The sequence below is a fragment of the Hyperolius riggenbachi genome, chromosome 12 (assembly GCF_040937935.1).
Source record: "Hyperolius riggenbachi isolate aHypRig1 chromosome 12, aHypRig1.pri, whole genome shotgun sequence".
In the NCBI taxonomy this organism is placed as follows: domain Eukaryota; kingdom Metazoa; phylum Chordata; class Amphibia; order Anura; family Hyperoliidae; genus Hyperolius; species Hyperolius riggenbachi.
The window spans coordinates 51,078,134-51,105,860 of record NC_090657.1 but is presented as its reverse complement, the minus strand read 5'-3'; the positions used below and the strand labels follow the sequence as shown (position 1 = coordinate 51,105,860).

General features: G+C 43.9%; 1 protein-coding gene across 1 annotated transcript in view; it reads left to right on the top strand.

The window, feature by feature from the left end:
* The window catches only part of GSS (glutathione synthetase), a 40,492-nt gene extending 15,893 nt beyond the window's left edge, over positions 1–24,599 (top strand). The window contains exons 4-13 of the mRNA XM_068263784.1: positions 34–109; positions 189–328; positions 5,300–5,416; positions 7,854–7,934; positions 9,315–9,392; positions 11,306–11,372; positions 13,184–13,378; positions 14,208–14,289; positions 17,111–17,300; positions 22,581–24,599. Of these exons, the coding sequence (XP_068119885.1) occupies positions 34–109; positions 189–328; positions 5,300–5,416; positions 7,854–7,934; positions 9,315–9,392; positions 11,306–11,372; positions 13,184–13,378; positions 14,208–14,289; positions 17,111–17,300; positions 22,581–22,704 (1,150 nt within the window). The 3' untranslated portion in view covers positions 22,705–24,599. The remainder of the gene's footprint in view (positions 1–33; positions 110–188; positions 329–5,299; positions 5,417–7,853; positions 7,935–9,314; positions 9,393–11,305; positions 11,373–13,183; positions 13,379–14,207; positions 14,290–17,110; positions 17,301–22,580) is intronic.
* The last annotated feature ends 3,128 nt before the right edge of the window (positions 24,600–27,727 follow it).

Genomic DNA, 27,727 nt, shown 5'->3' with positions numbered 1-27,727 from the left:
TTCCTACTTGCTTATTTTGTAAATGTATTCTAGTGCAATGAAGGTGGATGATTTCATGGAGCGATTGTTTAAAGTGTACAGAGACGTGCTGGATGAAGGGTTGGCGCAGGTAGGTACATTGATAATTATTAAAAATATACAGAATTTCTGTTCCAGCCCTCCTGTTGCTAAATCTTGGCATGTGTCAGTCTGTGTTTTTAGGCATCAATCGGTCGGACTACATGTTTGACTGCAGACAGGATGGGACGACGGCGCTGAAGCAGATTGAGATTAATACCATTGCCGCCAGTTTTGGGGGGCTGTCCTCGCGGACTCCTGCAGTCCACCAGTAAGACGGTCATTTTAGTATGAGTAGAGATGATGCACATCATATGGTATTGCCAAGGCTGGATTTATACAAACACAAGGTATCCCGCGCAGGGAATTGCATCATTCCTCACCATCCAAGTGGACCTGGAGGGGGAATAGTATTTAACGCCGCCAGGACTTGTGCAGCAGCAGGATAAGCCATATATCGGCTGTATCCTGCTCCCAAGTCTCCCGGCGGCGATTTCTCTTGTACGCGGATTTATACCTTTTCAGCCTCTAGGCCCAGTTTGTTGGGGCTCCCCTTCCATGTCCCTCTCCCATTCCATGTGCAATACCCTCTTCTGTGTTCAACATCCATGCACAGCAGCCCCTCTCTTTCATGTACAGCTCCCCTGGGCATCCGCTTACTGTTTTTATGTGTTGCTCCCCATTTGCAGCCTTTTATTTATAGCATTCCCTATTGCACATCCAGGTGGCCCTTCAGCCTGCAATCGTCCAAGGCTCGGGCCTTTGTGGACTTTTCAGAAATCCGTCCCTGGGTATGCCAATGCATAGGCTGAGTCGCGGCCGGTTTCTAGACTTTTTGCTTTGAGGCAAACTTGAATATTCCCCCCCAACCGATTTGGAATGATCGTACAGCACCCAACAATTTACTCAGCTGGTTGAACTCGATGGATGTATGTCTTTTTTCACTATATGTAGAAGAAAGAAAGAAACCCCGGAACAAGCACCACACAATACTATTGTATCACAATATATAATTTTTTTTTATATATTGTGATACAATAGAATTGAGTGGTGCTTGTTCTGAGGTTTCTTTCTTCTATATATAGTGCTGTGTTTCTGACCCCAGCACACTCAATTTTCTCTCACAAGGGTGCGATCTAAACTCCCGTATGTCTTTTTTTCAACCCATATAACTATGTAACTATGTAATGTTCTCACATGACATGCTGCAGCTCAACACAATAGCACAATGGCTGGCTGTAAGTCTGTGACAAACACACTGCTCACCCTCAGCCACTCCATTACTCCTCAGTCCGGACAGCAGTGCCACCTCCTCCCTTCTGCTGTGCAAGTCAAATGAAACACTGCTGGTCTCCTGTCTCCCCCCCCCCTCCTCACTCACTGCCAGACTCCTCACACAGCACAACAAGCTGCTTTTCCTCAATGATGACCTCTTCAACTAACTTTCCTCCTACTCTGACTGCATGCTGTAAGTGTAAACACAGTACAGACATGCTGGCCCTGTAATCTCTGCACCTGATGCAAATGTTTCACCTTGCCTCATGAGAGAACCTTGCCTGGGTTGGGTGCTCACACCATGGTTCTTGGACAAACCATTCATAGAAGAAAGTAAGCAGGAAATATGTGCACTTGTATTCCATTCAGCAAAGGTAGTAGAGCATTGAAGTAGGCTTGAGACTCCCAAGCAGGTGGGTGACTCGGGCAGAACAGTTGTTTATCACTCACTTGTGTTTGTTCACAGCCAATCACTACTACTGTAAGTACTACCATGTCCTGGTTGCTGCTGTTGTTCCTCCTTCTTCTGCCACTAACCAACAAACTTTTCCTTCATTGTGAGGTTTTAATACTTTGTTGGAGGCACCCTAAAAAACTGATTACAACTGGCGTCCCTTGCACAGGCTGAGATTTTCTTTGGCACTGTATTTGGCCTGAGGAAGTGTGCAACGACGCACGAAACGCGTTGCCTAGTGCTTAATAACATTTGTGCATTTTTTATAGGAATTTGTCGCATTTGAGGTAAGCCACCTCAAGCTTTTCCTTTTTTTTTAAATCTGTTTTTAACACAGTTTTTCACCATTTGGGCTCCTCTTTCTCTCATGTGTCATTGCAACTGTGTATATCTAGGAGTATTTAGATCTTACCTCCTTAAGGACAAACCACAAAGGTAAGTATACTTTTTATTCATGCACATAAGACAACGCATTTCACAGGTGCTTGCCCGCTTCTTCAGGTCAATACAATAGTGCCTTCCAAAGCAGTATATCACAGACGTGAGCGCCTCTCTAATCTAATTGATTGTGAGGTGCAGCACGCCTGCTCTACTTCCAGCCAGCACGGTCGCTTGAGACTTCTAGGGGTTTATTCACAAAGGTTACTTATTTTTCACCTTAACTGTAAGGAGTGCTAATGCATGAGATAAACAAATAAGGAGAGATAATTCATGAGATAAATAGATAGATAGAGCTAAACCATGAATTATGTCAAATTAGGAGAGCTAAACTATGAGTTATGTCAAATAAGAATAGCTAAACCATGAGTTAAGTTAGATAAGGAGAGCTAAACCATGAGTTATTTCAAATAAGGAGAGCTAAATTATGAGTTATGTCAAATGAGGAGATCTAAACTATGAGTTATGTCAAATAAGGAGCGCTAAACCATAAGTTCTGTCAAATAAGGAGAAACATGAGTTAAGTTAGATAAGGAAAGCTAAACCATGAGTTATGTCAAATAAGCAGAGCTAAACCATGAGTTATGTCAAATAAGCAGAGCTAAACCATGAGTTATGTCAAATAAGCAGAGCTAAACCATGAGTTATGTCAAATAAGGAGAGCTAAAACACGAGTTAAGTTAGATAAATTGTTAGTTAATAAGGTGAGATAATTTAGCATAAAAGCTTTGTGAATCAGGCCCCTAGTTCCTAAGTGGCTCTCTCTAAATAGGGGAACAGAAGGACCTTAGGTGCTAGCTTCCCTTTTCTACCGTTGGAGACTCACTATTGTACCTAATCTTTTTATTTTATTTTAGGAATATACAGTGGGTTGCAAAAGTATTCGGCCCCCTTGAAGTTTTCCTTATGTTGTCATATTACTGCCACAAACATGAATCCATTTTATTGGAATTCCACATGAAAGACCAACACAAAGTGGTGTACACATGAGAAGTGGAACGAAAATCATACATGATTCCAAACATTTTTTACAAATAAATAACTGCAAAGTGGTGTGTGGATACTTATTCGGCCCCCCTTGATCTGAGTGCACTCAGTTGCCTATAGACATTGCCTGATGAGTGCTAATGACTAAATAGAGTGCACCTGTGTGTAATCTAATGTCAGTACAAATACAGCTGCTCTGTGAGGGCTTCAGAAGTTGTCTAAAAGAATATTGGGAGCAACAACACCGTGAAGTCCAAAGAACACACAAGACAGGTCAGGGATAAAGTTATTGAGAAATTTAAAGCAGGCTTAAGGTGGCCACACACGATACAATAAAATGATCCGATTTTACAGTAATTCGATAAAAACGATCGTATCTCCCGAAAAAATCGAAAGCGTTTTTTTCATTCGACTGAAAAATCCGATCGGATTTCCCGTTTTCTTCGATTTTAATCGATCCGGACTGCCAGATATTTTTCTTCAATCTTTCTAAAGATTGTATGGTGTGTGTTGGATTGTCAATTTATTAATATACACACCCTAGCAATTTTGTTAGAGTTTCCAATCATTTTTATCATAATTGGGGGAAAAATTGAACATAGGTGTGTGGTACATTGGTCATATTTTTGAAATGTTACAATCAGTCAGAAAAATTGATTGCAATTCTTAAATTGAACAGATATTTAAAAAATTGTATGGTGTGTGGCCACCTTAAGGCTACAAAACGATTTCCAAAGCCTTGAACATCCCACAGAGCACTGTTCAAGCGATCATTCAGAAATGGAAGGAGTATGGCACAACTGTAAACCTACCAAGACAAGGCCATCCACCTAAACTCACGGGCCGAACAAGGAGAGCGCTGATCAGAAATGCAGTCAAGAGGCCCATGGTGACTCTGGACGAGCTGCAGAGTACTACAGCTCAGGTGGGAGACTCTGTCCATAGGACAACTATTAGTCATGCACTGTACAAAGTTGGCCTTTATTGAAGAGTGGCAAGAAGAAAGGCATTGTTAACAGAAAAGCATAAGAAGCCCCGTTTGCAGTTTGCCACAAGCCATGTGGCGGACACTGCAACCATGTGGAAGAAGGTGCTCTGGTCAGATGAGACCAAAATGGAACTTTTTGGCCAAAATGCAAAACGCTATGTGTGACGGAAAACTAACACTGCACATCACTCTGAACACACCATCCCCACTGTCAAATGTGGTGGAAGCATCATTCTCGGGGGGTGCTTCTCTTCAGCAGCGACAGGGAAGCTGGTCAGAGTTGATGGAAAGATGGATGGAGCCAAATACAGGGCAAACTTGGAAGAAAACCTCTTGGAGACTGCAAAAGACTTGAGACTGGGGCAGAGGTTTGAGACTGGGGCAGAGGTTCACCTTCCAGCAGGACAATGACCCTAAACATAAAGCCAGGGCTACAATGGAATGGTTTAAAACAAAACATATCTATGTGTTAGAATAACCCAGTCAAAGTCCAGATCTAAATCCAATCGAGAATTTGTGGCAAGATCTGAAAACTGCTGTTCACAAACGCTGTCCATCTAATCTGACTGAGCTGGAGCTGTTTTGCAAAGAAGAATGGGCAAGGATTTCAGTCTCTAGATGTGCAAAGCTGGTAGAGACATACCCTAAAAGACTGGCAGCTGTAATTGCAGCAAAAGGTGGTTCTACAAAGTATTGACTCAGGGGGCTGAATAATTATGCACACCCCACTTTGCAGTTATTTATTTTTAAAAAATGTTTGGAATCATGTATGATTTTCGTTCCACTTCTCACGCGTAACACCACTTTGTGTTGGTCTTTCACGTGGAATTCCAATAAAATTGATGCATGTTTGTGGCAGTAATGTGACAAAATGTGGAAAAGTTCAAAGGGGGGTGAATACTTTTGCAAGTGCAACCCACTGTGTATATATGTGTGTGTATATATGTGTGTATATATATATATATATATATATATATATATATATATATATATATATATATATATATATATATATATATATATTTTCACACATAGGATTACAGCTAGTTTATGTTGAGCATTATACCCTTTCAGACTGTCTTTACTTTTCTTTTTATCAGGCAAGTCCTAAGGGCATTGGGGAAACAGGAGGAGGCAGGTAAAATTCTACCAAACAACCCATCGCATGGGATAGCCTGTGGCATTGCGAAGGCTTGGGAACTGTACGGCTCACAGAGGTACGTGGTGGCCCTGAAAGTATGTAATTAAGAACTGTACTGTATTAAAAACTGTGATCACAATATTTAAAGGATATTTAAAGCATACCTGACCTAAGACAAAGCTACCCAAGGTAAGCACAGAGGATTGTTCATACTGTATTCACACTCCTCTGTGTGTTGTCCGTTCCTCTCCTTCTTCCTCCACCCCTGTAATCACTCCTTTAAATATGACTTTTGTCTCAAGGCAATTTTTTGGACAGGAAGAGGCAGGTTTGCTGCGATGTTCCTCCTCTCTCCCGCCCCATTCACTTCCCTGAATGGTAGGGTGATAGGATGGAACATCACAGAAAGCCTGCTTCTTCCTGTCTGAAAATTAGACTGAAAAGTGTCATTTTTCAAGGAGTGATGACAGGGACCGGGGGAAACGAGGAGCGGAACGGACAACACACAGTTATGTGGATCCAGCATGTACATACCTCTGTGCTTACCTAAGGTAGCTTTGTCATTGGTCATGTGTGCTTTAACTTGTTATCATTTAACGAGGAATTGGAATGATGTATAGTAGAATGTAAATAAAAAATGATTCAGGATACCCAATTTTACCTTAAAGCAGGAGGATTAGCCATACTATGCCAGGGAAAAAAACACATAAGTAGATAAATACTTGCTCTACTTACCAGGGCTGTGGAGTCGGGACAAAAATCTACCGACTCCTCAGTTTATGAAACCACGACTCAGACTCCAACTACGACTCCGGGTACTAAAAATGGCTCAGATTCCGACTCCTCAGTTTATAAAATCAGCGACTCCGACTCCGGGTGCCCAAAATTGCCCCGACTCCTCGACTCCAACTCTGACTCCACAGCCCTGCTACTTACATAACATGTATTGTACTGTCCATGTATCAAACGGACCTGGTGTTGTCTCTGGAGGCTGCTCTGAGCAGCTGGAGGAAGCTTCTTCTTCCTCTTTGGTCGGTCGCATCCCTGGCTCCCCTGTAGACATGAGTCAGCATGTTCGCATCCCCGGCTCCTGTGTAGATGTGGGTCAACGTGTTGTTTCTGGCAGTCTCTAGGAGGACGCGCACAGCTCAGATCTGCCTTTTATAGGTTAGGGAGGCGTGTCTGAAGTGTCAGCTGATTCCTGCGGTCAGCTGACGCTTGCTGCAGGGATGTTGCTGATTGCTGAGGTGTAGTTTAAATTACATGTTGCCTTCTCTGTCCAGTGGACAGGTACACTGTGGAGAAGGCGCCTTTTTCTCAGGCTGCAAGCAGATTTGTAATTGTGTAGAGGGCATGATGTGGAGAGGGGCTGCTTGCTGGCAGGTGCTGTAGAGATGGTGTAATTTTCTTTTTAGCTGCACCTCAGGCTGCAGCCTGGCAGGTACAGTGTGGAGAAGGAGCCTTTTTATTTGCTGATGTATAAAGTGGGCATGTGGAGAAAGGCCTGGCAGGTTTTAAAGCAAACTTGAGCTAGGCTAAAAAAACAAACAAAATACTTACCTAGGTAGAGAAGGAGGCCTTTGGATAGTTCAGGGGCTTCCTGGGTCCTCTAACCTAGAGTTCCCCAACCCTGAACAGAACCGCCACACTCAAACATGAAGGGGAGCAAACTGTAAGAGGATCCCAACCAGTGGCGGTGAGATTGATGACACCGTGAAGCCTCTGGACTATCCAGAGGATTCCCTCTACCAAGGCATGTATGTATCTAGCTTGTTTTTTTTCTATAAAGAGTACCTATCTACTCCCAACTCTTTCCACCACAGTGCGACTCCTTTCCCCCAAAATGTAGCAGCAACGCACTTACTGCCCCAACCCTTCAACTTCCACCTTAAAAAAAATAATTGGTGGATTGGGGGGGGGGGGGGGGAAATAAATCAGCACCGGGTGTCAAATACCGTAGGTATGCCACTGATATACAGTAAACTTTCTCTGTAAAGGTGATTTGTCACAAAAAAGTGAAAAAACAGCTGGCACACCAAACTTGAAAACTGTAGTCCAACTTAATTATTCATAAATGAGAAGGAAAACAACCAATGTTCTCTTCAGAATGCACGTTCCCCTAAGGTTAAAAGGTGTTATGGTTATTTTTCACTTTGGCGAAGGGGCCAGTTGTATTCACAAACTATTAGTGGCATTTTTCGCATTTAAGAATAACTCGCTTGGACTATGGATTTCAGGTTTGGTGTGCCAGTTGTATTTTACTATTTTTGGACCTTTTGATGTTAGCCATGCTGACAATAGCTTTACACCCATTCTATGTTCACCAAGTCCTCATCTGATTATCATTGAATCGTTGAAGACAGCCACGGCTATTGTAGCTTCAGTGTCTCAAAACCAGCGTGCGGCAGAGAGGTCTGGAAATGTCCCTATTTCGTTGTAGCAAAATCACATAGACTTTTGGATTGTTTTAAGGTCTCTTTTAAATTCTGTTTGTTCTGTTTTCTGCATTGTAGGGCTGTCGTCATGTTTGTGGTTGAAAACGTGCAGAGGAACATTTATGATCACCGATATATTGAGAACGAACTGTGGAACAGGTAACCACAACGTCACTCTTCCCATTGTAACGTTGTGGCAGGTTACACACCTGCTGTGTGCGATGGGGTGTGACATCCAGTCTATCATTCAGCTGTTAAAGGGAATCTTAAAGCGGATCCCAGATGAAAAACTAACTATAACAAGTAACTTGTCTATATATCTTATGTAAAGTTTAGATAGTTTACACAACAAATCTAGCTGCAAACAGCTTTAATAGAAAATGATTATTTCTTCCTGTGATACAATGACAGCAGCCATGTTGTTTGTAAACATTACACAGAAGCAGGCTTATCTGCATCTTGAGCAAAAAAACCTAATCCCCCCTCCTCCTCCCCTCTGCCTCTGAAATCTCTGGCTAGTAATACCTCCCCCTCCTCCTGCCCAGACTGAGCTCCCATGAGCCCTTCCTACTGTCTGAAAGTGCCTTGACTCTGAAAACCTGTTGGCGTGGCTTGTTTAGTTTATAGAGAATTACAGTATTAAAACAAAAACAAAAAAGTATTTGGCTTGAAGAATGCCCTATAAACAATAGGAAAGGAACCCAATTATGCAATGTGTAAAAGTTCATCTCGGATCCACTTTAAGTCAAATAAAAAAATGAGCCCCCTGGACTCCTACTGTGCCCACAACAACCTCCTGATCCCCTCCGGGCAGAGCAGCTACCCCTGCAAAGCTGGGCCCGTGTGTGGGCTCTGCACATCTATGCAGCTGGTCAACTTGGGTGCAGCCTGTATTTGGAAGCGCAGCCAATTTCCTCCTGTTGTACAAAAACATTTCTTTGTTATAGCTGATACAAATCCTGCAATAAATCTGTAGCGAGTCTACTTCCTGCTTGCAGAGGTTAACATTGTGTGTTTACAAATTAGCTGCTCTGCAAAAGCTGCTGAGATTCCTGAGCTGACACAACAGGATCAAATGACACTAGTGAGGGGAAATTAGACAGGCTTAACGCTGTAAATACATACAGGGTGAATTTCTCTGTTTTCCTTCTGTCCTGTGTAAGAGTTCAGGTCCACTGTAAGACTGGGCTTGCTGCCTGCAATTGTTCATGGAATGGGCCTTGGGGAAAAAAACTGATGGGATAAAGCTGGTAATGATTTTCCATGATCTGGTCCACACCAATCCAAAATGGGTCCAATACTGCCTGTTGGAGAATGAGTAAAGGGAAAAAAGAGCTGTTTCTTGCTGCTCCTCTTGCCCTGGCAATAGAGCCCCCCCATATGAATTAGCAGACTGTTCAGGGGATTTCTTGTAATGAAGGATGCTATAAGGCATAGCGTGTGACTCCAGTATGTGACCATAGTGGCATTGCATGTAATGCTTATAATGTAGTTTTGGCATCGCATGTAATGTTGGTGCATTTGTTTTATTCCTTCTAGAAACATCAAAGTGATCAGGAGGCGTTTTAGTGATGTGTATGAAAGGGGATCACTGGACGACAAGAAGCGGCTACATGTGTAAGTATTTGTGTTTACAATGCTTTATAACTTAAAGAGGAACTCCAGTGAAAATAATGTAATAAAAAAGGGCTTCATTTTTACAATAATTATGTATAAATGATTTAGTCAGTATTGCCCAGTGTAAAATCTTTCCTCTCCCTGATTTACATTCTGACATTTATCACATGGTGGCATTTTCTTATGCTGGCAGGTGAGGTCAGTGGAAGGAGATACTGTTTGCTATTTTGGCAGTTGGAAACAGCTGTAAACAGCTATTTCCCACAATGCAAAGAGGTTCACAGACAGGAAATTGCCAGGACCCATGGTCCTGACATCACACCGTTGGAGGGGTTTCACCACAATATCAGCCATACAGAGATCCCTGAAGATCCGTTTGTGAAAAGGAATATTTTCTCATATTAAACAGGGTATCAGCTATTGATTGGGATGAAGTTCCATTCTTGGTTACATTTTCTCTTTAAAGAGGAACTTTACTGAAAGATAGCAGTAGGGGGAAAAATCAATACATTGCAAAGTGAGAAGTTAAAATATAGGAGATAGTTCAAGAAACGATTGATGCTCACTGTGTGATTGGTTCATGTTGTTTGATCTACCATGCATAGTGGGAGTTGCTTGGCAGTTAGCAGCAGCAGTTATTTCCCACAATGCATTGAGGTTCACAGACTGGAACCTGTCAGAACCATGGCCATGATGTCACACTGTGGGAGGGGTTTCACCACCATATCAGCCACACAGCCACACAGCCAAGTAATGCACATGTAAGAGGCCGCCAGCGAGTCCCTTCCGCCTCCAGAGCCTGGCCAGGGCTAACGGGGTCTGTGCTCGATGGTGTCGGTGTGCGGGGGGCCAACGCCGGCTCGGTCTCCTCACGGCAAGCCGTCTAACATCACTACGCGGTTTGGCGCTAAGCCACGCCTTCTTCAGGTCTGACCTAACCCTGTTAGCCCTGGCCAGGCTCAGGAGGCTGAAGGGACTCGCTGGCGGCCTCTTACATGTGCATTACTTGCACATAAAGTGTAATTGTATCTTTTTAAGTGTGTTTGTTTTTTATTAAAGAGTTAACGCACCATTGGAGCGCTCCCTTGTCCCTTTTTATCTTTTTGCAATCAGTTTAACTGGCACCACCCAGTGGAGGGAGCAGAGCCTGGAGCAGGTGACTCAGTAATAAAGGGCCAGAACGTGATCTGCCAGCGCCGGAGTAACATACCTCACTTTAAAGAGAACCCTAGGCAAACTCAGGCAAAGAATGAGATACTTACCTAAGTAGAGGGAACCCTGGATCCTCCAGAGGCTTCCCACAGCCTCCTCCCAAACTCCATGGCTGCCTGGGACCCTTCTGATAATTGCGACCATTCTCCTCTTCAATGTGTGGCTGTGCAGCTATTGTGCACCATTTTATGTGTCCATTTCTGTCAATGGAGTTATACTTTAACCCATTTGCAGCTTCAATAGAGTCATCTCATTTGAGATAAGTGCACTGCTTTTGACCTCAGTCACTGGTTGTGCTGTAAATTCTTGGAATGCTTTGATCTCTCTCTCTCTCTGCTAGAAAAAAAAACCTGAAGGCAGAAGTCCTCTATTATTGTATTGCATATATATTGTCTCTCAATAAATACACATCACAACAGTACTAATAAGAAGTTAGGAAATATAACAATAAAAAATGTGCTTCAATAAATTGGTCTGGAGCGCTTGCAAGCCTCTAAATAAATTGGATGATAAAGGGATGCTTTCGGTTGTCATTTGCCTGCCAGCACAGTATTATGCACAGCAGCAAGTATTGCAGTTTAGACTGACCGTGCAGACTCTTGTGTGTATAGCCATGCTATGAAGATTTAATGAGCAGTATTTGTCATGTATCGTCATCTGTGCATAGTTTGCAGATAACCTCTTTTTTTTTTCTTTTTTAGGGACGGATATGAGGTTGCGGTTGCCTACTTCAGAACTGGATACATGCCACAGGACTATAATGAACAGGTCTGTACTTCCGTAAATAAACAGGCCTACTTGTGAAGATCCAGAAATGTTGGGTGTCTTTTTTTTTTTTCCCTGAACCTGTTTCCCATTGTGTTGACCTTGATCACATGATGGAGCAGTCATGTGATCTGGTGGACCAGTGAGAGGTGGGGTGGAGCACAACCTATCCTTTTACTGCAGGGGAAGGTTTTTTTTTTTGTTTTGTTTTTTCATGAAGGAACGTGAATCACGTCTTTAAGGGCGACAACTATCAGAGGGCAGCAAGAGGCAGCTCCTCTCCCCAATGCCTTTCTCCTCGCACTCCCCATCTCCCTCTTAGTAGATTGTCTCCCTCTCACCTGCTTTCAGCATTCCAGCGATGGAATCTCCATTCGCATGTACAGTGTCCTAAATCCTTGGCTACATTGGTGCCTCATGTGACCTGTTACGTGCTGCCGGGTCACATGAGGCACAGCTGTAGTCAGAAAGGAAGCAAGACTTCACGTGTTGCTGGAGATCCCATCTCTAATCTGCTGAGAGCTGGTGAGTGATACGGCGCCGGTGCAGCACATACCCGGCATCCTGGGGATCAGATGCTGCGGGCCAGCAGGGAGGAGATGCTGTCTTGGAGGAAGCAGAAGGAGGTAAACGTAGTGCCAGTGCATGCAAAGCGCAGTTCGCTATGTCTCTCCTCTCTGGTCCTGCTTTGCACACACATTGCGGATATTGGTGTCTTCCAAGGTATTGCTTCAGGTGGCAAAAAGTCTAGAACCTGCCTGGCTTCACTGTGAAACCTGCTGGGGGTTGACTAAGGGTTAACCAGTAGAGAATTTAGTCTGTGCCCCCATAAACATAACGAGTAGTCTCCACTTAAAGTTGGCGAAGCTGTTGACAAGATGCAGCTCAGCACTTGTCTAATCTCATCTTTATAAGTAGAAAGTATTAAAGAAAACCTGAAGTGAGGATTTGGATCCAAGGAGGGGGCCAAACGCCAATTTTGTTAGGGGGTGTCTCATGAGTTATTGCTACACACCGATCAGTTACACTGTCACCATTGTGCTCTCCTGGACAGGAGGGCAGTGCGCTGTCTTACTTTTGCGGCTTACAATGATGGAAGTTGGAAGCTCTTGAGGGCCCCATAAAGTGGCAAGGAGGGCCTTGTGTTTTACACCTGTGCCATAGAGCCTTTATAGTTCTTGGCCCATCCCCTTGTTCCTGCGCCGTACCTGATTGAAGTTATTCGACTTGCTAGATCTTTGTTACTCCTCAGGCAAGCTTCGGAACTACTCGAATCAGTTCATTTCGCCACGTGGCTCTGAGAGCCGAGCGCCATAACTGGGCGCTGTCATAGCAGCAATGCTATGATGCGCACCCCACGTATCGGTAATTCGGGGCTCTGGCGGCTGCCAGACCCAGAATTACAACTCCCTTCGAGTTGCGACAACTCAGAGGGGGAATAGTATTTAACGCCGCCTCGGAGTTTAGCGGCAACAGGGAGAGCCGTCATTCGGCTCTCCCCGCGTCGAACTGAGTGGCGCCGACATAATATGCACCCGGAACTACTGGCGTCCCCAAGTGATTCCAAAGACGAGCGTCCGTACTGCGCTTGCGCTCATCTTTGGAACTACTCGGGGTCACGAGTAGCTCTGAAGGCTGCACTAGCAGTACCGAAAAACTATTCGACCTAGTAGGATGGTGCAGGAACGACAGGACTGACCTAGAATTCTATGGTACCCAGAGCTCCTCCTCTACTTAGGGAAATATCAAACCTGAAATCATTTTCTTTACTTCTGGTTCCCTTTAAATATTCTTACGTTTTTTTATTTGTTTAGAGTTGGGAAGCCCGTCTGATGATGGAGCGATCCACAGCTGTGAAGTGTCCAGATATAGCAACCCAACTGGTCGGCACCAAGAAAGTCCAACAGGAGTTGAGCCGTCCGCTTGTTCTAGAGAAATTCCTGCCTGATCTTCCAGAGGCCGTCGCCCGGATCCGGGAGACTTTTGCAGGCTTGTACTCCTTGGATATTGTACGTGAGCGTTAAATGGTAGTCCTGTGTCTGTAATGTATGCTAAAATATTTGAACTTAGGGACCCCTTCAGACAAACTGTGTTTGAGCTCCAATCAAAAATACAATTCCATACATAGGTTGTATTTGCACTACTGGAACACTTTCTTTGTGAGTCTCGGTGTACATCCCTGCCTGCCTATCTGACACTGCTTTGCTCCTCTAGTGTAAACAGATTTCAGATAGGGGAGCAGTAGAGGCAGAAATAACCTTTTACTGTGTGCAGCAGCTATCAGGCCTCACTGAAGAACATCAGTTCTGTAGGTGTAGCAATTTGCATAATTCCCAAATAGCAAGATAGTAGCCTCCATGGTGCAGAGATAATACATTCTTCAGGTGTGGTCAGTGAGGTAAAGTGGCACTGTTTATTAGCAGAACAATTTATGTGTGTAAGACATGGCTGGGGTAGAATCAGGTAAGGACGCTTTGAAGCTAAAGTCACAAAACTACTTCATTGAGACAGCACACACTGTGGCAAGGAGGTTCCATGCAGTCTGCTCAGAGGGTGTGGTCATATGATCCCTGTAGACAAGTACAGAGTGGGTTTTGGGGGTGATATGTTTGCAGGATAGATATAGGAAGTGGGAGGGATTACCCTCAAGGACTTTCAGTTGTTGTCTTCAACCATGAAAATTCAAACATAGCGTACCTAGCATAATAAACCACTTGATCTTTTTCTCTTGCACTGCTGTAATGAGCAGTATTTTGAATGTCCCAAAGGGGAACAGGTACTTCTTATTTTCCTGCAACATTCGTTTAATTAAACTCATTCTTTCTTCTTCTCATGCAGGGGGAAGAAGGAGATCAGACTGTGAAGATTGCTCTTGCCAACCCAGAGCAGTATGTGCTGAAGCCCCAGAGAGAGGGAGGAGGTGATTATTAGTGTCTTGTGCCTATTTGGTATAGCCGGTGTTGATCAGTTGCTAGTGCTGTGTTGGGGTTCACAATGCTAAAGGTGCATATACATCAGTCCACTTGGCTGCCGAACTAGCATCCAATTCTATAAGTATCCTCTAATCGAATGCAAATCCTTGCTGCCACAAGCATGCCCGATCGATGATTCTACCAATTTTGGCCTAAAATCGGTGTAATGGGTTGATCTGTCATGGCCAATCGGGTGTGCGGTGGTGATGGCATGCGATATCGTGAGGAGCACAACGAAACCCTCGGTGCAATTTCCCCTAGGCGAATGTGCCCCCCCCCCCCCCCCCCATGCATTTAAAGAGACTCAGTAGCAAAATTTTGAGCCTTATTTCTTCTATCCTATATGTTCCTATAGCTGTTCTAATGTGCTCTGTCTTACTGCAGCCTTTTCTAGTTGCACAGTGGCTGTATTATCTCTGTTATATGATCTAATCTTCTCTCCTCTGTCGGGCTCAGACACTCAGGCTGGAATGTGCTGTGCTGCTTGTGATTGGATATAAGCTACACGCACCCTCTGCAGGCCCCCTGCACACTCTGTATGACTCACACACTGAGCTACTCTCATCGTATTATTAATTATTATTAATTTTTATTGTATTTATAAAGCGCCAACATATTACGCAGCGCTGCACAATAGATAAAAGGGTTAACATACAAGGTAGGACATACAGGAAACTCACAACAAAACAAGATCATGCAAATGATTTGATAATACAGTGTCATAGGTCAAAATAGAGATTGTTCTAGTCCACAAAAGGGGTGATTGTCAGTAAGATTGCATAATCAAGCTGGAAACACTAGGGAGGAGGGCCCTGCCAGAGGCTTACAATCTAAAGGGTGGGGGTGGAGACAATAGGTGTATCTGTTGAGAGGGTGTCTAACAGAACATATTATGGTGCTGGTGTAGGGGGGTATGCAAGCATGAAAGGGTGAGTCTTGAGAGCTTGTGTGAAGATATTAAAGGTGGGGGCGAGTCTGGTGGCTGGAGGGAGCGAGTTCCAGAGAGCAGCTTATTGCGGGTGGACCTGGCATTACAGAGGCCACAGGAAACGGGGAGTAAATTCCTAGGGGTAGGATGGATAGGAATAAGGTTATGCTGAGGGGGTGTGTGGGTAGAGTGTGGGGGGGGGGGGGGGGGGGAGGGAAGGGAGGTGCATGGGGGTTAAAGGCCAAAAGGAAGTCTAAAGACGGAAGGGGAGAGGGTGCGGGGAAACAGAAAGGGGACAAGGTGTAGAAGGAGGTGGAGGTAGAGCATGTGGTGATGAGGGAGATAGCTGGGAAATGGTGGAGGGGTCAGGGAGTTAATAGGAGGGAAGGGGTACATTTTGCACTGAAGGGATAAGGTAGGATGGGGTGTGAAGAGTGGAAGCATAGACAGGGGGACAGCAGTTAGACCAAGATGAGATAAATGTCACCAATGATTTGGCTGAAGGGGTTCAGCAAAGTTGCATCAATAATCAATCTGGTAAGGAGCAGTCCATAGGAGATCAGCAGTGAAGTTGGCAGATCATCAATGATGGCAAAAAAAAAACCCAGCTGTGTGTGATTGGTAGATGGGGTGTCTGGTTGGTTACGACGTAACTTGTCTGGAGGTCGGCGATGGATCAGTTGGTGGGGAGTTCAGCAGTGGAGCAGCCAGCGAAGATCAGCAGTGGTTTGGTTGGTGAGGCACGGTGAAACCATCAGTAGTTTGGTAAGCGGGTGTGCAGTGCTTAAATTTAGCTGGCTGTATATTTAGATGGTGTATGTTCAATATGGTATTGAAGGTACTTCTATGCAGGGTGTAGAAAATCAGTAGATGAACAACAGCCCAGAGTTTTGAGTTCACTTCCGTTCCCTTCTGGCTCAATTCTGGTATAATTCGGTTTGTCTAAAGTACCCTTAAAATTAATACCCTTTAAATTTATACCCTTAAATGTATACACTGCTGACCAAGGTCATGCTGACTATATGATCTGCTAATATATCACTGACTAGATAGATGCTAACAAGCAGACTGATTGCAGCTGTGAATATACTAGACACTAGACTCTAGCCACACAGGGGCAGGGCCAGTCTAAAGATATGCAAATTGTGACTAATGAATTGAAATAGGCAAATAGTCACACAGGAAGAAGCCCCAATTATTAACACTTATAATTAAGCAGATTGATGCAGAATTTAGAATTTAAGCATACAGCCAGGAAAATTAATCAGTTGCATACCATAAAATCACTTGCTATGTCTTTTGTTTGTAAACACTGCATAAAAATGGCAATTACAAGCCAGGATTGCAGGAGGGAGAGGCAGAAACAGCATAGAGGGGCCCAGGAGAACATAATAAATATAATGGTATGCTTTTTATTGTAAGAATTTTACAGTACAGATTCTCTTTAATGCTTTACCTGTTCTGTCTCCCGCCATGGTCCTCATGCATCGTCCTCATTGTCGCTGGGCTTCCATAAATCACGTGCTGTGTGTGACGTCTCACACACACACCACATGTTTAACATCGGAAGCCTGCCCGCAATGCGGCCAGTGCATGGGGACCATGGTGGGAGACAGAGAACAGGTAAAGCAGTAAATGCATGGACAAAGGGGCACATTCACATTGGGGTGGGGGGAGGGGCTGCAGTGGAGGCGGCGTCACAATACAGATTCCCAAGAAATGTCATGCAGAAATGAGAACTTTGTCTCTTAGTCGATCTGCTCGTACATCGTCTGATGTATTGGCACCTTTGGACAGGTTATATTTGCAGGAAAGATACACAAGATACCTTGTTGTTTCAGGAAACAATATCTATGGAGAGGAGATAAGGGAGGTGCTGGAGAAGGTTAAGCACAGCACGGAGCGCACGTCTTTCATACTTATGGATAAGATCAAGCCTCAGCCGGTCAGGAACTGTCTCCTGAAAGCCAACGGCAGAATCCAGGTCTCCGAGTGCATCAGCGAGCTGGGCGTGTTTGGGGTCTACGTCAGGTAAGTGTCTCTCTGGTGGTAAGAATCGGTTTCGGTGCCGCCTCTCGATATTGCCCAGTTTATCCAGTTAGAGAATTTTTTTTATTTTTTTTTACTAAAGCAAACCTGAAAAGAGAAAATAATGAGAAAGTCAGAAACTTACCTTCAGTAGAGGGAAGCTCCTGTATTCTCCAGAGGCTTCCCACATCATCCTTGAGACCACTGATCCAGCACTGGGACCCTTTCAAAAGTTCATGGCCATGCTTCCATCAGTTAAAAAGCACGGACACACTGTGCAGGCACAGGACTTCTAGGCCGCTCGGTGGAAAAAGCGAAGTCCAAACGTCTCTGTGCTACTGCATAGACATGAGGCATCCTGCACAGGTTCATTCACAGATAAGAGCATGGCTGCGCAAATGTCTTCTTCAAATGTGTCCCAGTGCTGAATAGAGGGAGGCGGGGAAACGTGGATTATCTAGAGCAGGCGTGTCAAACTCAAATACAAAGTTGGCCGAAATTGTACACTGGGACCTAGTCGTGGGCCAACCTCAATGTCTACTGGCCAACTTCCTCCCTTATAAAGTTATGTGGTGTCTAGTGGTCCTTCTTCCCCTATACAGTTCCCTGGTGGTTAGTGCTTTCCTCCTCCTTCCCCATATGGCAGGACCAGCCCTTAAAGCATTGCTATCATATAAATCTGGCATAGTGGGGTCTGAACCCTCTATAACAGTAATTATAGATTGACGGTATACCTTGAAATGAATCAGAGCACTCAGTATATGATTTTATATAAAAAATTGTATTTGCTTATCATACAGCATATATACAAAATATGAACAGTTCCAAGTAGTGTTTCAGTGTTAACAGTATTCCATCTTATCAAGGCTTTATAGCCAAGCGATCATCAATCTTCTAAGTACATTTAAAAAACAATATAACAGTTGTGTTATGTAGAAAAAGTAGTCTCATCTGTATCAGTAGCTGTGTAAAACTTGTAGTAATCTTCTTAAAGAAATAGCATAAAAAATTACTTCTAAAACATCTAACATCTTAACAAAACTTAATGCTGAAAAATTAATAAAGTAAATCACCAGAATATTAAGCATATTAAACCTTCTCTGTCATCTCTTTAGGATCTAGAACCACGTGTGGGAAGGTAGCTTCTGCCTCGTGTGTCTTCTCGGGAGATTGTTGGGCTTCTGCAAACTATGAGCTTTCAGCTCCTACTTTTATAGGGGTTGGATGCAATATGGCTGCTTAATCTGGACTTTCCCTGAATCCCAGGTTCTAATTGGCTAAAGCTTCCATGCGTAGTCTAGAAACTAAATGCCTCAATGACCTGTAAAATCCCAAAGGTACTCCTAGGACGTTGGGCCCCTTAGCGCACCTAGGCTGCAAAAAAGTGTCACACGTGGTATCACCGTACTCAGGAGAAGTAATATAATGTGTTTTGGGGTGTATTTTTACACATACCCATACTGGGTGGGAGAAATATCTCTGTAAATTAAAATTTTTAGATTTTTTTTTTTTTACACACAATTGTCCATTTACAGAGATATTTCTCCCACCCAGCATGGGTATGTATAAAAATACATCCCAAAACACATTATACTACTTCTCCTGAGTACGGCGATACCACATCTGACACTTTTTTGCAGCCTAGGTGCGCTAAGGGGCCCAAAGTCCTATGAGTACCTTTAGGATTTCACAGGTCATTTTGAGGCATTTGGTTTCCAGACTACTCCTCACGGTTTAGGGCCTCTAAAATGCCAGGGCAGTATAGGAACCCCACAAATGACCCCATTTTAGAAAGACAACACTCCAAGGTATTCTGTTAGGTGTATGATGAGTTCATAGAAGATTTTATTTTTTTGTCAAAAGTTAGCGGAAATTGATTTTTATTGTTTTTTTGTCACAAAGTGTCATTTTCCACTAATTTCATCATACACCTAACGGAATACCTTGGGGTGTCTTCTTTCTAAAATGGGGTCATTTGTGGGGTTCCTATACTGCCCTGGCATTTTAGAGGCCCAAAACCGTGAGGAGTAGTCTGGAAACCAAATGTCTCAAAATGACTGTTCAGGGGTATAAGCATCTGCAAATTTTGATGACAGGTGGTCTGAGGGGCTGAATTTTGTGGAACCGGTCATAAGCAGGGTGGCCTCTTAGATGACAGGTTGTATTGGCACTGAAGTGCAGGAAGCGCAGGATGTTCTCAAATCGTGATCTGGACATGGCAGCAGAGAACATGGGCATGTGATGTATTGGGTGCGTACAATACAATAACATTTGTAAAGCGCTTTTCTCCCATAGGACTCACAGCCTAGACCAATAAGACCGCAATACATTCTTTTTGACTAGACCCATGTTAAGGAGAAGAACCAAAAAATGTTACGTTCGGAAACTTGGAGTGGTTTCCACCAAAAAGGCTGGGCGTGGTAGCTTCTTGGATTGGCGGTTGCGTATTGTGTGGCATAATGGTTGGTCTCAGCCACAATTCAGTCGTAGAGACGAGCAGTGATCAGAAAAAAAAGTTCTGTCACTGCGGTGGGGTGGGTGAGGGTTTGGCCGGGTGATCAGAAGCCCGCAGGGGCAGATTAGGGCCTGATCAGATGGATAGGAGTGCTAGGGGGTGACAGGAGGTGATTGATGGGTGTCTCAAGGTGTGATTAGAGGGGAGAATAGATGCAAGCAATGCACTGGTGAGGTGATCGGGGGGGGGGGTCTGAGGGCGATCTGAGGGTGTGGGCGGGTAATTGGGTGCCCGCAAGGGGCAGATTAGGGTCTGATCTAATGGATAGCAGTGACAGGGGGTGATTGATTGGTGAGCAGTGGGTGATTAGAAGGGAGAACAGATGTAAACAATGCACTTGGGAGGTGATCTGAGGGCGGGTCTGGGGGCAATCTGAGGGTGTGGGCGGGTGATCAGCTGCCCGCAAGGGGCAGGTTAGGGTCTGATTTGATGGGTGGCAATGACAGGGGGTGATTGACAGGTGATCAGTGGGTGATTACAGGTGAGAATAGATGCATACAGTACACAGGGGGGGGGGGGGTGTCTGGGGAGGATCTGAGGGTGTGGGGGGTAATCAGGAGCCCCCGGGGGGGGGGGGGGGGCGGGCAGTTTAGGACCTAATCTAAAATATAGCGTTGACAGACAGTGACAGGGAGTGATTGATGGGTGATTAGGGGGGTGATTGGGTGCAAACAGTGGTCTGAGGGGGTGATCAGGGGGGGGGGGGTCTGAGGAGTGCTGTGGGAGGCAGCCTGTATAATACACTTTGTATACATTACAAAGTGTATTATACACTTTCTAGTGGCAGATCGAGGGTTAACAACCCGCCGTCGCTGCTAATTGGCCGGCGGGTTGACGTCGCAAATGGGTGGAGCCTAATGCAGGCGGATGCGCGCGCATCCCCGGCTAATCTGTCCCCCAGGTGCCGCCGCTGATCGGCGTTAGGTGGTCCTGGGGGTGCCACTTTGCCGACGCCCATAGTTAGTGGGCAGTCGGCAAGTGGTTAAAATTAGCAATATATCAATTTAAAGGATGGGAATAAAGTTTAGAGTCAAACACATTTATATATATATATATATATATATATATATATATATATATATATATATATATATATATATATATAGTGTATGTATGTATGTACAGGTAGTGCAGCATTATTAGGCAAGTGGTATTTTTGAGGAATAATTTTATTATTGAACAACAACCATGTTCTCAATGAACCCAAAAAAACTCATTAATATCAAAGCTGAATATTTTTGAAAGTAGTTTTTAGTTTGTGTTTAGCTTTAGCTATTTTAGGGGGATATCTGTGTGTGCAGGTGACTATTACTGTGCATAATTATTAGGCAACTTAATAAAAAACAAATATATACCCATTTCAATTATTTATTTTTACCAGTGAAACCAATATAACATCTCAGCATTCACAAATATACATTTCTGACATTAAAAAACAAATCAGTGACCAATATAGCCACCTTTCTTTGCAAGGACACTCAAAAGCCTGCCATCCATGGATTCTGTCAGTGTTTTCATCTGTTCACCATCAACATTGCGCGCAGCAGCAACCACAGCCTCCCAGACACTGTTCAGAGAGGTGTACTGTTTTCCCTCCTTGTAAATCTCACATTTTATGATGTATCACAGGTTCTCAATGGGATTCAGATCAGGTGAACAAGGAGGCCATTTCATTAGTTTTTCTTCTTTTATACCCTTTCTTGCCAGCCACGCTGTGGAGTACTTGGACGCGTGTGATGGAGCATTGTCCTGCATGAAAATCATGTTTTTCTTGAAGGATGCAGACTTCTTCCTGTACCACTGCTTGAAGAAGGTGTCTTCCAGAAACTGGCAGTAGGACTGGGAGTTGAGCTTGACTCCATCTTCAACCCGAAAAGGCCCCACAAGCTCATCTTGATGATACCAGCCCAAACCAGTACTCCACCTCCACCTTGCTGGCGTCTGAGTCAGACTGGAGCTCTCTGCCCTTTACCAATCCAGCCACGGGCCCATCCATCTGGCCCATCAAGACTCACTCTCATTTCATCAGTCCATAAAACCTTAGAAAAATCAGTCTTGAGATATTTCTTGGCCCAGTCTTGACGTTTCAGCTTGTGCGTTTTGTTCAGTGGTGGTTGTCTTTCAGCCTTTCTTACCTTGGCCATGTCTCTGGATATTGCACACCTTGTGCTTTTGGGCACTCCAGTGATGTTGCAGCTCTGAAATATGGCCAAACTGGTGGCAAGTGGCATCTTGGCAGCTGCACGCTTGACTTTTCTCAGTTCATGGGCAGTTTTGTGCCTTGGTTTTTCCACACGCTTCTTGCGACCCTGTTGACTATTTTGAATGAAACGCTTGATTGTTTGATGATCACGCTTCAGAAGCTTTGCAATTTTAAGAGTGCTGCATCCCTTTGCAAGATATCTCACTATTTTTGACTTTTCTGAGCCTGTCAAGTCCTTCTTTTGACCCATTTTGCCAAAGGAAAGGAAGTTGCCTAATAATTATGCACACCTGATATAGGGTGTTGATGTTATTAGACCACACCCCTTCTCATTACAGAGATGCACATCACCTAATATGCTTAATTGGTAGTAGGCTTTCAAACCTATACAGCTTGGAGTAAGACAACATGCATAAAGATGATGTGGTCAAAATACTCATTTTCCTAATAATTCTGCACTCCCTGTATATGTGCCTTATGCTGAATCAAATATGATGCCTTCCCGTTTGATAAATGTTTTTTATTTGGAGTTACTGCTTTAATATTAGAGTCTTTTCCTCCTTAGGCAAGGTGGAGAAATGGTCCTGAATGAACGAGTAGGACATCTCCTACGGACCAAAGCCACAGAACACGCAGATGGTGGCGTAGCAGCCGGAGTGGCAGTCCTGGACAATCCATACCTTGTGTAGCACGGGCATCTCAAGCATCCATCACTCCATGTGCCTTCCTCCTCCTGCTGGACACTACAGGAACTGCAACGAGGAATCAGCCTCACAATTGTAGTTCCAGCAAATATTCCTGTTCCTCAGTGGCGATCTCCTGAAAATGGACAATATGCCATAAAAAAAAACAAAAAACACTGATGCATACAGGAAAACTTTTGCCAAAGGACCATAATCATGTCTAGTTGTGGGAGTTTTCCGAAACTCTGTCATTCCTTTTCCCTAGTAGTATTAAGCTGCAAGTGCTGACTTTGCTATTTGGTTACCCACATAACCTGAGATAACAAAAGTTGGTAACCATGGATTAAGCCCCTCTCCGGGTAAAAATGGTCTGTCTCCCTCCCTGCTCTACTTCCTTATGGAGTCAATAAACATGAGTGTGCTGCATACAGTAAATTTTGGACAGTACGAGGACGCTTCCAAACTTTACCACACTAATGTTGGGTCTGAGAGACTTCACTGGGCAGACTGCAGTGTCCAGCTGCCAGCAGAAGACTCTATTCAGTGTCTTTCTTGGCATTGTCAAGGGTACTCTTACGCCGAAAGGGCGAAACCTATTGGGTGGAGAGTGGGCGTACTTCTGTGGATTTTCTGAACTATCATTGTACCATCATGGGTGGAAGGCAATTGTTTCTATTGGGTCCTAATTGGATTGAGTAACTTAGTAATAAGTAGACACTGTAATAGGGGGTAGTGAAATAAACAGCCACATCTACTTTTGAAGACCATGCCTCCTGCACAATACATACAAGGGTTCCCTGAGATCCAAAAATTATTTGAAGGGTTCCTCCAGTGTAAAAAGGTTGATCTACATTATCCTTTGACATACAAAGTTGGAAGAAATAAATGTAATGCTGAAATTAATTTTTATGAACATTTGTTATGCTGCATAACTGGAATTTTTGAGGTGTTTTAGAGCAAAACATCTTCCTTTCCCTTATCTTACTTATTACGCTAAACTGTTGATTCAAACTGTCAAGGTATTGCTGTTATATTGACCTGAAGAACTGGGCAAAGCTCCCTGAAACGCTTTGTCCAATTTATAGTAATCAAAATGTTTGATCATACCGGGCACCTCTAAAAAAAATGCTTTTGTCAAGCTACCTAGAGGAGGCTGGACACTAAGAAACGCCGCCTATCAGCTATGTCCAGCCTGCTACAGGCACTGATCTTCTGTTTTAGCTTGGTGTCTGTAAGTGGGACACTTGGGTTACTTTTATATATATATTTTTTTTAGTTTTATTATTTTAGCTTATTTTGTTTCTTTCTCCTTTGTCTTCAATTATGTGATAGTAAGATATCCTTATTTCCTACCTTGTCAATATTTCTCTCAAACAGTAGCAGTTGACTTTTTATTTTCCCTCTAGCTAAGACAAAAGAGGATTCTTCTCCTATCAAACACCCTGTCATAAACATGAAATCTCTTCAAAGGTCCAGAGAGTACATTACACAGGGGCTTCTGATGGATGAGGCCTCCACAGTCCTAAGGACCTGGTCTTCTCCAGTAGCCTCTTCTCTCTGCTTTATTGGGAGGGTGGAAGTCCCAGCTGCTCACCTTCCCCTCCTGTTGCTGTGAAATAGTGGGTGTGGCCTAGTGGGATAGGGAGGGATATTTGAGTATGGTGGAGGCTGACTGAGGCTTGGGGAGGAGCTCCTAACTAGTTGCTATGGAAACCACTCTGCACATTATTCTCCTGAGGAAAATGGCTCTAGTTTTTTAGTTCCTTTAAATGGGCATCCTTATGTAATTGCTGCAGCAAACTACCGATTATTGTAAGTGTTATATTTAAAATTGTTATATCCATGTGTACAAAATATGATTTATAAAATTAAGTCATTAAATTATTAGTGTGCAAGATTAATTTAAATGTTTGTGTGTTTATGAAGCAACTGGACGAATCCCAGTAGTGAATGATGAATAATTAGTGATGTGCATACAGCTGTAACACACAAGTTTCCATTAAAGTGTACCTGGGAGTAGAAGTGTCTCAGGTATCAATACTTACCTGGGGCTTCCTTAAAGGGACTCCGAGCAGTAACTCAATTCAAAATCTGAACTTACCTGGGGCTTTCTCCAGCCCACCGTAGGTCGACAGCGAGGGACTAGCGGCTATAAGGAGGCTTAAAGGGAACCAGAGACGAAGCACCCTCATATTATACCATATATATCAGTGGGAACATTAGAGAAAACACCTACTCTGCTCTGTTTCATTCTTCACTGCTCAGCCTGCTTGTTATCAGCCCTGATAAAATCCCAGACTGAGCATTCAGTCTGGCTTTGCTCAGGAATAATTATAGCAGAGCCAGAAGGGGGCAGGCCTGCGCTTGAAAAGACATCCGAGAAGACAGACTCAGCTATAATGATTCCTGAGCAAAGCCAGGCTGAATGCTCAGTCTGGGATTTTATTGGGGCTGATAACAAGCAGGCTGAGCTATATATGGTATAATAAATGAGGGTGCTTCGTCTCTGGTTCACTTTAAGTGGTTAAGACGTGATATATATACTTGCCATGTAATTCAGCAAGGCTTGGTGTACAGAGGCGCCAGAGTAGAATAAAAACGTTTAAAAACCGTCTAAAAGAGGCGGATGTTCAGGTGGACTTACCTCCCTCAAAAATATAAAACTCAAGTGAGTCACAATATATCAATACAAAAATATTTTATTGAACTCCACTTAGTGCAACGCGTTTCGCAGGTGTGGTCCTGCTTCATCAGGCAAACAGGAGTATAACTCAATGGGTCTAGATAAAGAAGTGAGCGCCTCCTTTCTGTATCTAGACCCATTGAGTTATACTCCTGTTTGCCTGATGAAGCAGGACCACACCTGCGAAACGCATTGCACTAAGTGGAGTTCAATAAAATATTTTTGTATTGAAATATTGTGACTCACTTGAGTTTTATATTTTTGAAGGAGGTAAGTCCACCTGAACATCCCCCTCTTTTAGACGGTTTTTAAACGTTTTTATTCTACTCTGGCGCCTCTGTACACCAAGCCTTGCTGAAATCTTGAGTCCACCCTCGGTGGAGGGGTGCTACCCCGTTTCCTATCTACAGAGAGCGACATCTTAAAAACCTGAGTGGGGTCAGGTTCTAATACTCCCCACCTGCACTTGAAGTGGTTGCCTATGGGTAACCCATGTTTGTGAGTATATCTAAATATTTTGCTTTTAACCACAACCAACTTAACAATACTACACCATATTGGGCTCTCGATTTCTCTTTGTTCTTCCAAGCATATTGCCATGTAATTCGTTCATGTTGTTTCAACTATCATGAACCTGTGGGTAAGCATCTTTACTGCTAGCAAGCTTAAAAAAAAGGAGTTGGTGCTGTCTGTCTTTAATCTATAAACACACCCCCTAGCAATGTGATAGGCCAAAATAATGTTTTATACACAATTTTTTTTTTTACATAATACATTTTATACATATACAAAGACACTGCTCACTTGGCAGTTGGAGGTTCCAAGGTGACACTGTGGGAGGGGTTTCGCCACAATATCAGCCACACAGATGCTCCGGATGATCTCTGAGAAACATTAATTTTTTTGTAGGAAAGGGGGTATCGGCTACTGATTGGGATGAAGTTCAATCAAACCTAATATGTTATAAATAGCAGCATATATACTTATTAGGGACTCCCTCGCCGTCCTAGCGAGCGGATTCGTTTTTCACTGGTTGTATGTGCAGTATTTGTCAGTTGCGCTGCACTGCACATGCACGGCCGGTGCACGGTGAGTCCCGACTGACGGCAACCGGACATATTACCAGGAAAGATTGTAGAATGGAGCTGCCTGGGAGGACTGCGAGTGAACCCTCGAAGAACATGGGGCTGGAGGAAGCCACAGGTATGTATAAATGCTGTTATTTATAACCTCTCAGGTACATTTTAAGCCAGCTACACACATTTTAATTTTGCTTTCCCAAATTTACCACTTCCATGTCAGTAGAACCTCGTTATAGTAAATTCCGATTTAGGCACGGTTCACGGTTAAAAAAAAAAATGGTCCGTTCCCGGATCATAAGGGAACGGATTGTAACAGATCCAATGTTAACCTATGGATCCGTTCACTTTCGTCTGTTCCAACAGATCCATTCCGCACGATCCGCTGAATGGACCCCAAGTTTGCTGCTGGACCAATTTTTCTGGACCGCTGAGCCCAGTGGAACGGAAACAAAATCTGAAGCGCTGCATTGGGAGCAATGAGAAAACGGAACATTTCTTCACACTAGCAAATGCAGACCATTCTAAGGGGCACAATTCCCTGTGGGGGTGGGGAAACTGAATGGAAGCATCAGAAGGCAAACTAAGTGAAAACTGATTTGATCGACAAGTAATCAGATCAGTTTTCATGCCACCTAAAGCAAGTGTGAACTGGGCCTTAATACACTTCTGGCTATAGTAACCGCAGTCCCCGGGTCCCAGCCCCTTTACAAATGTACAATGTATGACCAATTCTGATACAGGCATCTTTTCCAGGAGCACCTAACAGGCCGTGAATTCACCGCCTGTCAGCTCCTCTCGCCCACTGGCTGCAGACAGGTCCCCCCCCAATGGAGTTGCATCGAAGGTTGCCATGCTCAGACGTGACTCTTTTTGCTACCATGTATCATCCCCGTGTGTGCATGTGTTTAGCATTTTTGTGTACAGCATCTTACAAAGATTTTTAGCTGATGGGGAGTTCAGCTCCATAGAATAGACTGTGTAGGCATGGCTCTCATACTACATGGAAGGGGGTAAAATTGGTCTGTGATCTTTCATTTTCCAAAGACTTATCTGATGTGTGTATCCCACCTTAAAGGGAAGGTTCAGGGTGGCTCTTAAAAAAATAAAAATGCCCATCCACTTACCTGGGGCTTCCTCCAGCCGTGGGCAGCCAGGAAGATCTGTTCCTGTCAAAAATCCATTCCTGCAAATTGCAAGTCTATGAGATCTGCAGATCATCATACACACGATTTAACTGACATTCATCTGCAGATCAGATCCACCA